This window comes from Idiotropiscis lumnitzeri, chromosome 11 (assembly GCF_059441095.1).
Source record: "Idiotropiscis lumnitzeri isolate Australia: NSW breed Sydney's pygmy pipehorse chromosome 11, RoL_Ilum_1.0, whole genome shotgun sequence".
NCBI classification, from domain to species: Eukaryota; Metazoa; Chordata; class Actinopteri; order Syngnathiformes; family Syngnathidae; genus Idiotropiscis; species Idiotropiscis lumnitzeri.
In genome coordinates, this window is record NC_142401.1 from 3,055,361 (window position 1) to 3,066,966 (window position 11,606).

General features: G+C 39.6%; 2 protein-coding genes across 2 annotated transcripts; both read left to right on the top strand.

The window, feature by feature from the left end:
- The first annotated feature begins 1,038 nt into the window (after positions 1 to 1,038).
- Positions 1,039 to 5,927, top strand: LOC148326752 (N-acylethanolamine-hydrolyzing acid amidase-like). The gene is made up of 11 exons (XM_088309102.1): positions 1,039 to 1,454; positions 2,056 to 2,223; positions 2,323 to 2,446; positions 3,422 to 3,512; positions 3,592 to 3,677; positions 3,906 to 4,078; positions 4,180 to 4,242; positions 4,858 to 4,924; positions 5,037 to 5,065; positions 5,158 to 5,227; positions 5,348 to 5,927. The coding sequence occupies exons 1-11, from the start codon at positions 1,276 to 1,278 to the stop codon at positions 5,384 to 5,386; spliced, it is 1,089 nt and encodes a 362-aa protein (XP_088165228.1). The 5' UTR covers positions 1,039 to 1,275; the 3' UTR covers positions 5,387 to 5,927.
- Positions 5,928 to 6,373: 446 nt separating this feature from the next.
- LOC148326753 (ADP-ribosylation factor-like protein 8B) lies at positions 6,374 to 11,159 on the top strand. Its single transcript, XM_088309747.1, has 7 exons — positions 6,374 to 6,591; positions 7,349 to 7,429; positions 7,769 to 7,842; positions 8,160 to 8,253; positions 8,361 to 8,428; positions 9,450 to 9,520; positions 9,599 to 11,159. Exons 1-7 carry the CDS (start codon positions 6,469 to 6,471, stop codon positions 9,646 to 9,648), a joined length of 561 nt encoding a protein of 186 aa, XP_088165873.1. The 5' UTR covers positions 6,374 to 6,468; the 3' UTR covers positions 9,649 to 11,159.
- Positions 11,160 to 11,606: the final 447 nt, after the last annotated feature.

The window sequence follows — 11,606 nt, forward strand, 5'->3', positions numbered from 1 at the left end:
TTTAGTTTGTAGCTTTTTTTGTTTGTTTTTTTAATCTGGGAAGGGCAGCCCTATAACTAATTATTCTGTTGCTGTCGTGGTTTCAACAATAGTGTGGCATACCCTGAGAGTTTCCACCATATATGTGTATCCTTGTAAAACTTGGAAGACAAATTGATTATTTGCTAAATCCAGCGATTTATGCATCTCCACACAAATTGGACCACTTGCTCCACCTCGTGGTGTGTTTGTGTATATCAGCTCAATGTTGAGAATTAGGTTTCAAAGTCACAAATTACTAAATTTGGAGGACAAAAAAACTGTATCAGTTGTTATTTTCCCTTTAACGTCTTTGAGTTGTTTCTAAGTTCCCTGTACACATGCAAATCGTGTATACACACTCACCCACACACAAATATATATATATATATATGTATATGTATATGTATATATGTGTGTATATATATATATATATTTATATGTGTATATATATGTATATATATATGTATATGTATATATATGTATGTATATATGTATATATATCTATATATATATGTATATATATATGTATATATATATATTTATATATGTATATATATATGTATATATATATATATATATATATATATATATAAATGTATATGTATGTTTCTTATCATTTTGAAACATTTTTAAACTTAAACTTTTGAACACCTTTTTAATTATTATAATTATTCCTTAGATTAAAACATTTATCATAGACGCACGTTTGCTTTATGTTAGTTCGTATTTTTAATTTCGTAAAATCACTTGTGCCCCTTAAGTTATAATAGCAATCCTTTCTGATTTCAAAAAGCTTTTGAATGATTTTACGAGTGCCAAAACTTAAAAAAAATAAATAAATAAGTTTAAAAGAGACTAAATTTCTGCATAGGTCGTTTTGGAGGAAATGTTGCTAAATCTAGTAACAACATTTCTTTTGCATCATTGCGGTCAAACCGCCACGCGCGGTCCGTTCGCTCGCAAGGTGCCTTCAAAGATCCTCGGATTTCTCAAGTAAACGTTAACGGCATTAGAAACCGGTTGTACTAGATTTACATGCAGTACAACAATAATTGTTTCGAACTATCTTAGTCCGGTCAAGTTTGTCTTTGGCAACTTTACAATTTCAGGCATTATTCCTAACCAAAGCTTTAATTTTGAAAAACCTCGAACGGAAGTTCTGATTCGCTGCTCCTCTCCGAGAAAAACATTTGCGAGCGCTTGTGTTCTTCCCAGGTCAAGGCGGCGTTCACGGACCATTTCGCCACAGTCGTGATGCTGCTGCCCGTCCGTGTTGCGGTGGTGCTAGTCGCACTGGCGGTATCATGCAGTTCGGATTTTGCACCCCCAACAGTCGACATTAATATGGATGACGATCCCCATGTGAGATGGTTGCCGATTCTTAAACTATTTGACTCCGACTTCCTCAAGAAAGCTGCTCAAGAGGTCATAGAGTAAGGGAAACAGATTGCTATATCGTACCACTTGCTTTCAATGGAAATGTCAAACGATTACTCTTATATTTATGTATTTAATTTAATGAATTATTTTTGCACACTTAACAATGTGCGGCAACACAGGGCCACGAACTGCTACTCCATGTACACTTATTTTACCAGTGTTGAGTGGCTTGTGGGTCTGGTACACACACACACGCGCACACAAAAAAATAAATAAAAACTACGATTATTTTACGGAAAAATCATATAATTTCATACTCTAAAAAAAATCCTCCAGATGAAGTTATTGGTTGATTAGATTAATAATATCAGGAGAACAAAAAAATTACATTTTTAATTATGCTCATTTTACTACAAGAATAAATTAAGCCATATATTTTCATGAAAAAGTTGTGTATTTTAGAAAAGGTTGTTGCTCACTGAACGTTCACAAGCTGAGCCGTGATTTGTCGTTTCCTGAGCCCGCACCACGTGTGATGTCATTTTTAGTAGAATTTTTAAAAAAAAAAAACTTTATTGTTGCAAACTGTAATCAACAGTAAAATGTTTTTCCTCTTGATCTTATGCTTGTGTTAATATTTTTTTTTCTTGTCAGAGCGACAGTTCCAAAATGGATTCATGACATTCTCAGATCTGTGATAAATGTCTCGGAGAAGTTCATCCTTACCGAGCCTTACGGTGAGGAGATCCGTGGCATGTCCTCCTACTTTGGCAACAACCTCACGGATATCATCATGCTCAACTTTGCCTACGAAGCATCTGCGTATGTATTCTTTGCGACATATTCATTCATATTATGTGTTGTCGAATGTTAACGCATTTATATCCACATCGACGCTAAGTCAATTTTTTGCACTTGCAGATTCTGCACGAGCATTGTGGCTCAGGACAAAGATGGAAACGTGTACCATGGCAGGAATCTCGACTACCCGCATCCTATTCTGAGGAACGTTACTGTCAATGTAATCTTCCGGAAGAACGGAAAGGTAAAACGCTTCACACCTCGGGGTTTTTGAATAGGATGTTGTTCGAAATAATTTCGGCGCTTACGGAGTACCTGGAGAAAACCCACGCATGCTTGGGGGGAACACGCAAACTCCACACAGGAAGGCCAGACCCTGATTCGAACTTGATTCGCACCGCTGAACTGTGAAGCCATCATGCCAATTCATGAACTGCTTCAAAATCGATTCATAAAATCTTCCTTGAATATGGTCTGACAATGCTTGCATCGTCACATGAAACCTCAACGGTATCCTATGTAGCAACATCACTTCCACTGTCACCTCGGTACAATGCAACCTCGAAAACAATCTCTTCGAGGAATCCCGCAGAGCCGCTGATTGATTGAAAACTTAACCCCTGCATATTTATCTTCGTAAGACATTTGCAAATTCACCTATTTGTGAATGCACTCATCTGCCGATTTTAATTTTTTTTTTGTAACGTTTCCTCTATTTTTATTCACCTCATTATTCACCAAAGTGTTTTTTTCTGAATTTTGGGGGTTATTTGTGAAAGGCTGCAGCTCACCTTTGACCCTAAAGTGGACAAGAGCCAAACTGTCACCATCATAAAAGTTACACAAGCAGAATTTTTAAAAACAAAATGTGGCGAGAGAGGGCCACAGGAAGTAAGTTGCATCATATGTTCTTTTTTTAAATTTATTTATTTATTTATTTTGTATTTATTTATTTGTTTATTTATGTATTTATTTATTATTGTCACCTTACGCTTATTGTACTGAGCAGCCAGGACAGTAAACAAATCTATTCTATTCTATTTTCCATTCTGTGGTTGTCCTCAAATTTTTTTTTCTCTTTGCCACCAAATCCTTTCATCAATTTTTGAACGACATATTTATCCACAAAACTTTCCCTCCAACTTTAACAACTTTATACTTTGAATTTCGATGTTGCCCGGATGCCAAAAGTGACCACCCAACCTTTGACCAATTGCAGGTTTCTTATACTGGAACCACCTTTGCTGGCTACGTTGGTCTTTGGACAGGGCAAAGTCCGTACAAGTTCACTGTCTCCAGCAACGAGCGAGGTAGCGCCACACTTCCTGCGCCGGCATCAAATGCTCAAAACATGCTGCGACATGAATATTGCTTTGTGTGCATGACCAGGCACGGGTCACTGGTGGCAATTCTGGAATAATATGTTGTCAGTTTTCCTGTTGAAGAGAACTCCAGTCAGCTGGCTGGTGAGAGAGGTGAGAGGAGGAAAGAGCGCGGATGGAATCAGAGCAAAATCTGGTCTCTTGAACGCAATAAACTGTCACCCACTACCCCCCAAACACGCACACACACACACACATAAACTGCTGATATTGAGAAACTGCAAACGCACAAGCAAAAAATATTCCAAGTGCCACAACACCGAGGTTCAAATAAACTTTTTATTAGGAATTTTAAACGGTGACATTTGGTCTCCTGCGCAGACTCTACAAGAGGCAAAAGACTTTGAAGATGCCGTCCTGCGCCTTGCCAAAATTCCCATCATCACCGAAGTGTATTACATCGTGGGCGGGACACGGGCCGGCGAAGGGGTCGTCATCACCAGAGACCGAGAGGGCCCGGCTGACATCTGGCCGCTGGATCCACCGAATGGAGTGTTGGTGTCGTTTAAGATGGCCGCAATTCTATTGTTCTGTTCGTTCACTGGTATGACGTAACTGTTTTGTTTTGTTTGTTTGTTTTTTTTGTTTGCTTTAGATGGTTCAGAGTCGAGACCAACTTTGACCACTGGCTTCCTATCCCAGTGCGGGATCATCGAAAGTGAGCTGTCTGGAATATGACATGACACGACAAACACATTTGATATGCAACATATATCGCTAAATAATGAGACGAAGAATTGCCAAGAGTTATTTTGGGGATGAAATTGCATGAACTTTATTTTTTTCGTTTCAAGAACTTTATACTTGTGAACTCTGAAGTTGTCAAAGGGCAATTGCGATGCATTTGAGGGGCACACAAGGAAAATGTGTCCTATAATGCTGTGCGTGTTAGAAGCTCAAGATTAGCTGTGCATTTATTTTTGTGTCTTGACACACTTTTTTTTTAGTTCCATTTGAACTTTTTGGCTCAATCTTAGCATATTTCTGACTTGGTTAATGCGGTTAATGCTGTACCAGGCTGTAGGTTTGAACCAGCGCAGGAAGGTTGAAAACGGGACACTTTCAACTCTATTGTGTGTATGTGGAGGTGTTGCTTCATATTTAAAGTGCAACTTTCTTTGAGATTATTTAATGACGAGTCGCACTGAGCAGAAGACGGGAATTTAGCGGCGACGTTTTAAAACCTGAACCATTACAGGAGAAGCGCAACGTCAGTTGCGATTCCACTCGATTCTCGACACTAATATGATCCACGATCATCTCTCGTTTGTAGAAGAGCAGCAGAAAAGGCGATAAATGCGACGGGTCAAGAGCATTTCAATATCTACTCGCTTTTTCAGGTAAGTCAGAACAAATCAATCAATATTCCCCGGACACATAGACTCCTAGCACGACCCACTTCTGTTGAAAGCATTTTGAAAGAATGAAACTTGTAACGTTGTCTTTCGTCAGGTTTTGTCGCTATTTCCAGTGTGTAATGGGTAAGCAGAACTTCTGTTCATTCGCTTTGCTCTCATTTTTGTGGCATTTCATGTATTTACTTTCATTGTTTGCTGTTGCAATTACTTCACAGGGGTACAATTTATACAACAACCATGAGTGCAACAACTCCTGAGAACTACACCACACTTGTCAGGCCAAAGGTATTTATAGTCGATGGCATTGTTTGATATTCTTTCCTTCATTTTATTCAGTTCCTTTTACAACAAAAAGCAATGCACCGCCCAACTAAATCATGCCGTCCACTTTAAATCTCCTCTAAGGGCTGCCACATGACTCAAAGACCTGAAGTGGAACCGTGATTTTTACCTGCGTCTGACTGAAACGGATGAACAATTTTTACATTTTTTTTAATACCCTGTGTAGCTGCAAGTTAAAGAAACTGCCTTCTCTGTGATCATCTGCTGGTCATGTTTTTTTTCCAAATCCGCAGAAGTCACCAACTCTGACCTCTTACAGATTTCATAAACTGCTTATTTTTTAGGGAAATACAGATGAAATAATTATTTTTGGTTGTGGTGTGACGCTGTTGTTATTAATTACATACATTTTTATCTGGTCATGGGATATTCTGGGAGCATAATTTAGGGGTGGTGACAGTTTCAGAGCGCATTTGAAAGGGGATAAGGGTACGGCATTTTACTCCCCAAAAAAAACAAGCACAAACGCACTACATTAATTCGACAGGTATGCCATTCACACACGCGCGCGCACACGTGTACACGCACACGCACTAATATATTTGGGAAACAACTGGATATAGGTAAGCAACAAATTAACCTTATCAACCACTGTTACTGTGATAATTAAATACTGAAATATCAATAAATAATAAATGTTTAATTTGTGTCTACAATGACCATATTGTGAAACGATGGCTGTGAGCTCGCAGTATTATGCACTTGTGGCGGACATGCACAATACATGTAAAAAGTCTACAGACCTCTGTTCAATTGATAAATGTTTATTGCTTTAAAATAAGTAAGGCCGAGAGAAATCATTTCCAAACCTTTGACCTATATCGCGTCAGCTCAACTGGGAAAAATATCAATAAGACGGGAAGTAAAAATAAACAACGTATCATGGTCGTTGCGTGTGTGTGCATACTGCGTTAAGCTGAATTGACAATAGTGTGTTTTATGTATGTTTTGTTTCTGATAATAAAGAAAACACAGCACATAAACTTGAGTTCTAACGGCAAAAAAAAAGTTCAGGGGTCCTTCTTGCGAAGTTACAAATTCCCATTTCTAATGACTACCTGAACGCAACTGTAGATCACATGACGCGCCTCAGGCACAACCTACTTCCGGTGTAGATTGCTACTAACCTACAACTCACGTCAGATCAGAAAGTCGTCGCTATTTTGAGCAGCGTGTCATCCAAGATGCTTGCCCTCATCAACAGGCTTTTGGACTGGTTCAGGTCGCTGTTTTGGAAAGAAGAAATGGAACTGACACTTGTGGGTCTTCAATATTCCGGGAAGACCACATTCGTCAACGTGATTGCTGTAAGTCGCTAACAAACATGCTCCGTCAGTGTGGGCCCAAGCATGTGAAAAGCTTGCAAGCCAATTTTGTTAAATGTCATTTGTACGGTGCATTATGTTTAGTCCCAATGTTCCCCCCCAAAAATCAATCAATCAATAAATAACTCGACTGCAAACAGGGCGCAACATATTGGCAAACACCCAAGTCTGGTGCGCGTGTCTACTGACGAAGTTGACAGTGTGACTGGGCACTTCTTGAAATAGTCACGTGGATGTTACGGCGAGAGTTGTTATAGGTATGACCAATGCATGTCAACATCATCCACGATCACTGCAGCAAAATCATCCAGTGTTGCAATCAGGGACTCCTGTCTGGATTTACAAGGCCTGCATTCATCACCATTGAAGTCTTCCTGGAAATTGCTTCATAATAGAATGAATTAGTTAGGCAGTCATTTGCTCTTTACTTGCCATGTGTTCCACCCTTACCTAAAATCATAATTTTCCTCAAACTGTTTTGGTGTGGGTGTAGCAAGATGGATTAGTGTCAACACCCCAGACTCACGGTTGAGAAGTCTCAGGTTCAAATCTCAGCTAAGATATGAGACTGCTCCCCTGATCCCCTAATGTGGTCAAACGGTACAGACAATGGAGAGTTGGGTTTGGGTGAAAATGCTTCAAGCAGTTGGTGTCTTTTTTCAGCATACACTGTGAAGTGAAGATTGTGCTTTATTTTCACTTGATGTTGACAATCTCTTTGTTGTTTTTGCATCAACAGTCAGGCCAGTTCAGTGAAGACATGATCCCTACAGTTGGCTTCAACATGCGGAAAGTCACAAAAGGCAACGTGACAATCAAGGTAGGTATGTGAACTAGGCTAGCAGGATGTTTTGTATCCTGTTGTCACAGCGTAATGGATTTTTTTTAATTTCCTCAAGTTGCAATTTTTTTTCAAGGTACATATGCATGTACAAATCTGTGGCTTTACCACTTAAACTTTTTGTGTTTCGTGAAACAAGTGGACTGCATTTCTTAAACACTGAATTTATCATCTTCATTGTTGGCAATCTCCAGTCAACATCACACTTGTCAAGTTTCGGAAAAGGAAGATTATACCTGCTCATATCGGAAAGGGAGAGAGCATTAGATTTAAATACATATTTAAATGTATATTAATAAAATATTTTTTTCTCCTCAGATATGGGATATAGGTGGACAGCCCCGCTTCCGAAGCATGTGGGAACGCTACTGTCGAGGAGTCAACGCGATTGTGTAAGTGTGTGGAGTAGTCAGTATGTGTTCTAGTTCCTCTTTTTTTTTTTTAAGCAAAAGTACATAACCGAACAAGGTGCCTTTGAAGTTCTGTTGAAAATGTGTCAAATAAGAAATATTCTTCCGACTAATGTGTCGTCTGCAGCTTTTGTTGTGATGACTTTTCTTCACGATGTCTTCAAGGGCTGCTCGGTTATGAAAAAAATATGAATTCTGATTATTTTAGTAATAATTGAAACAAACAAGCACAATGGTGACGGAACTAATGAAACTGTTAGGTCAAAGTTTTTTTTATTCCGCGTATTGTATTTCTCCAGCTACATGGTGGATGCGGCAGATCGAGATAAGATAGAAGCATCCCGGAATGAGCTCCACAACTTGTTGGACAAACCACAACTTCAAGGGATTCCGGTAAGTCGCTTGATATTTCCCACCCAAGATGGTTTGAGGAAAATTCTTTCTGTATTTGACCTGTAAGAGATTCATCATCCTTTGTCGTCGTCGTCGTCGTTTTTCAGGTTCTAGTGCTCGGCAACAAACGAGATCTACCCAACGCGCTGGATGAGAAGCAGCTTATTGAAAAGATGTGAGGCACCCAAAATGATTCCCTCGTCACACACCTCATCGCTCACGTCACATTTTAGTTCTACTGTCCGTATTAGCAGATGGAAAATGTCTAAGTTATCCAGTGAACTTTTCGGACCCAAAGTTGACGAGTTCAGAGATTTTCAGTGTGCTGAACTGGAAACTTGTTGTCATGTTGGTCTTTCAGTTAAGAAATGTCAGAGTGTTTAAAAAGGGACACAAGCGCCAAATCCTGACACAATTCCTTTGCAGTTAGATTAATATTAAAAAAAAAAAAAGTTTTTCCTTTTTCTTGACAAACGCACTGACGCATGTATTGTATCAAATGCAAAACTCTGTTCTTGAAATTATTTTCAGAGCATTATTTTGCGCCACTGACACTTTATTAGTTACACATGCGCGAGTGTGTTCATAGTTGTTTTTTTTTGTAATGAATCGAGATGCCACAAGGTAGTGCAAATTTTGTCAAAGTGAAGCTCCTCAATTCACTTCTCGCTCGCACCAAGATGCCAGAAAATGGTGCAAAAGGAGTACTTTGATTTGCTTTGGCCTAAACATAACAAAATATTAGAATCATGGGAAATGCCCTATAATTAATTGCGCTAATTCTAGCAAATCAACTTTATAATTAGAACCCACTTTTTGACAAACAATGTTTCTTAACACAAGTTGCAATACATCAAATAGAGGAAATTTTCAGGAAATAACGAAGCATACGTTTCCCTAAAAAATCTGAACAGGTGAATTTGTAAATGCCAAATCTAGAATATTCAGCGGTTCAATGTAGTTTTTTTATGGTGAGATTTATTTATTTTTATTTATTTATTTTCATTATTTTTTAAATTAATTTCTTATTTATTTTAATTATTATTATGATTATTATTATTTAATCTGGTTGTTCAAACAAATCCATCAATTTATAATGTACCCGATATCTTAGTTATGCGACTGCGATTGGAGTTACTTTGCATGTCACCGAAACATCTTGAGGATTTCGTCTTTCGTCTGCTTCCCTTCAACAGGAACCTGTCAGCCATTCAAGATCGGGAAATCTGCTGCTACTCGGTATCCTGCAAAGAGAAAGACAACATCGGTACGTCATGCCGTTCACTCGCTTTCAAGCATTCCTTGCGCTGGTTGCCGGTGATGACGCCGACTTTCCTCGGGGCAGATATCACATTGCAGTGGCTCATCCAGCACTCCAAGTCACGGAGAAGCTGAAAGCCAAACGCAGCTGCGGCCTGAGCCCCGAACACTTCTGGATCGTCCACAGTCATCCTTCTAACTGCCTCTGTCAAGTATTTCAGCTCTTTCTGCCTCCTCCCTCCTGCCGCCGCCGCCGCCGCCGCCGCCGCCGCTCACCCAGTCACTACTCCTGTCGCTGTCGTTTATGTACAGCACGATTAGAACAACTCTTCTTTGGAGTCCTGAAACGTTTTCAGTGCTAGAAGGCGGATCGTTCATGCACATCACGCCTTACCGCCGCCCGTCCTTTTGGGCATTTTTCGCCAAACAAATGACATTGCAAATGTTTTGTTCTCATAATTCCCCTAAGAACGTCACAAATGACTATTTGTTTGGCGTTTACAGTGCCATTGTGGGTTTTTTTTTTCAAAGTTTGCCAAATGGGGATTGCGCTAATGCCTTCTGTCACCAATGAACTCTGAGCAACGTAGCCATAATTTGCCCCTGGCATGAAATTGCCTAATTTGCTACAAGGCTTGAATTCAAGTTTGTACAAAGATGAGGAGATGGTAAAAATAATGAGCGCTCGCTTGTGTCTGAGGCAGAAAAAAAAAAAAAAAAAAAAGGCCTGCGGAGTTTTAAGTGCCTTTTGGCCGAGTGAGAGCTCCAATCAGACAGTCATCGCCCAAGGCGACGTTGAACACGCGATTTTGAAATCATAACAGAACAATGTAAATTCCTTGATTACACAACAGCCATCGCCTGTGAATCTTTTGTATGATAATCTGGGCGGGAAGACGTCGCTGCACTAAGGTAACACCTCACGTTGCAAGCAAATTGAGAAAATGTAACATTTCAGTCAGTTGATGGGTTTCAGCGTCTCTTGCCTGTATTGTGTAACTTTAAATGGGAGGGACAATTAACGGGTCTTTTTAAGAAAAAAAATATATATAATGTGGCGGCTTTATGGGTGTGGCCAACTAGCTGGTTTTGTTGTCCTGCTCTTGCTCAGTTTGAATAACAGAAAATTGAATGTTCGTCTCGATCAATCATTTAGTCACGCTGAGAGCCGACGCGTTCGACGATCACTTTGAGTGTCGTTGTCTGTAAAAGTCGCCAAAGACTGATTTGATTGTCGTTTCATTTCCTCTCGTTGGCAAGACCGTTTTCTCCCTTTTTTTTTTTAAAGTGACGCCTGGGTGGCGTTTGTTCATTTGGTCATCACGTCTGTGCGGTTATCCATCCCACCCTCCTCGGCGTCATATTGTCCCGTGTCTGTTGGTGGTGAGCAGAATACTAATTTGCAAATATTGTGACCGCAGCTCAAGTGAAGAAGAGCTGTGAAGTCGGGCGACCAAGTAAACTGGGAAAATTAAAAAAAAAAAGCGTGGTATCTTATAGCAATTTGTATGTGCATGCGCTAATATTATTCACACTCAATTGCAGACTTATGTAAATAAGAAGTTGGCATTTTTATTCCAACAAATGCTCCTGTAGATGTCATGCATTCTTTCCATGTGATTGCTAATAAATTTGTTTTTTTTAAAGGGTTTCTATGAGTTTGTCTCGTGTCGGCCACTAGGTGGCGGCAGAGGACTTTGTTGCGCTTGTTCTCTGCACTCAAGAGCCATAAATTCGGTGTCCTGGAGCTGTTTGTTTTAAAAGCGAGCTTTTAAATTGATCATCAGGCTGTAAATTTTGGACAGTATGTTCAGTTTTATCCAGCCATCCCTTTTCTTGAGCGCTTGTCATCATTAGGGTCATGGTTGAACTGGACCCTGACACTGAACTGCTTGCCAGCATAGAAAGTTAATCAAGCCCACTCACATTCTCGTCTATGGTCAGTTCAGTCTCCGTGCTGCCGTCGATTTCATTCTTTCTTTTCTTACTGATGCTCATTTACGTATAAAGGAAATTTTGCACATAGCTCAATCTTCAAGAAGGATTTTAAATTAGAACATGTGATGTGCGGTGTCAACACAAAACCTTTAGAC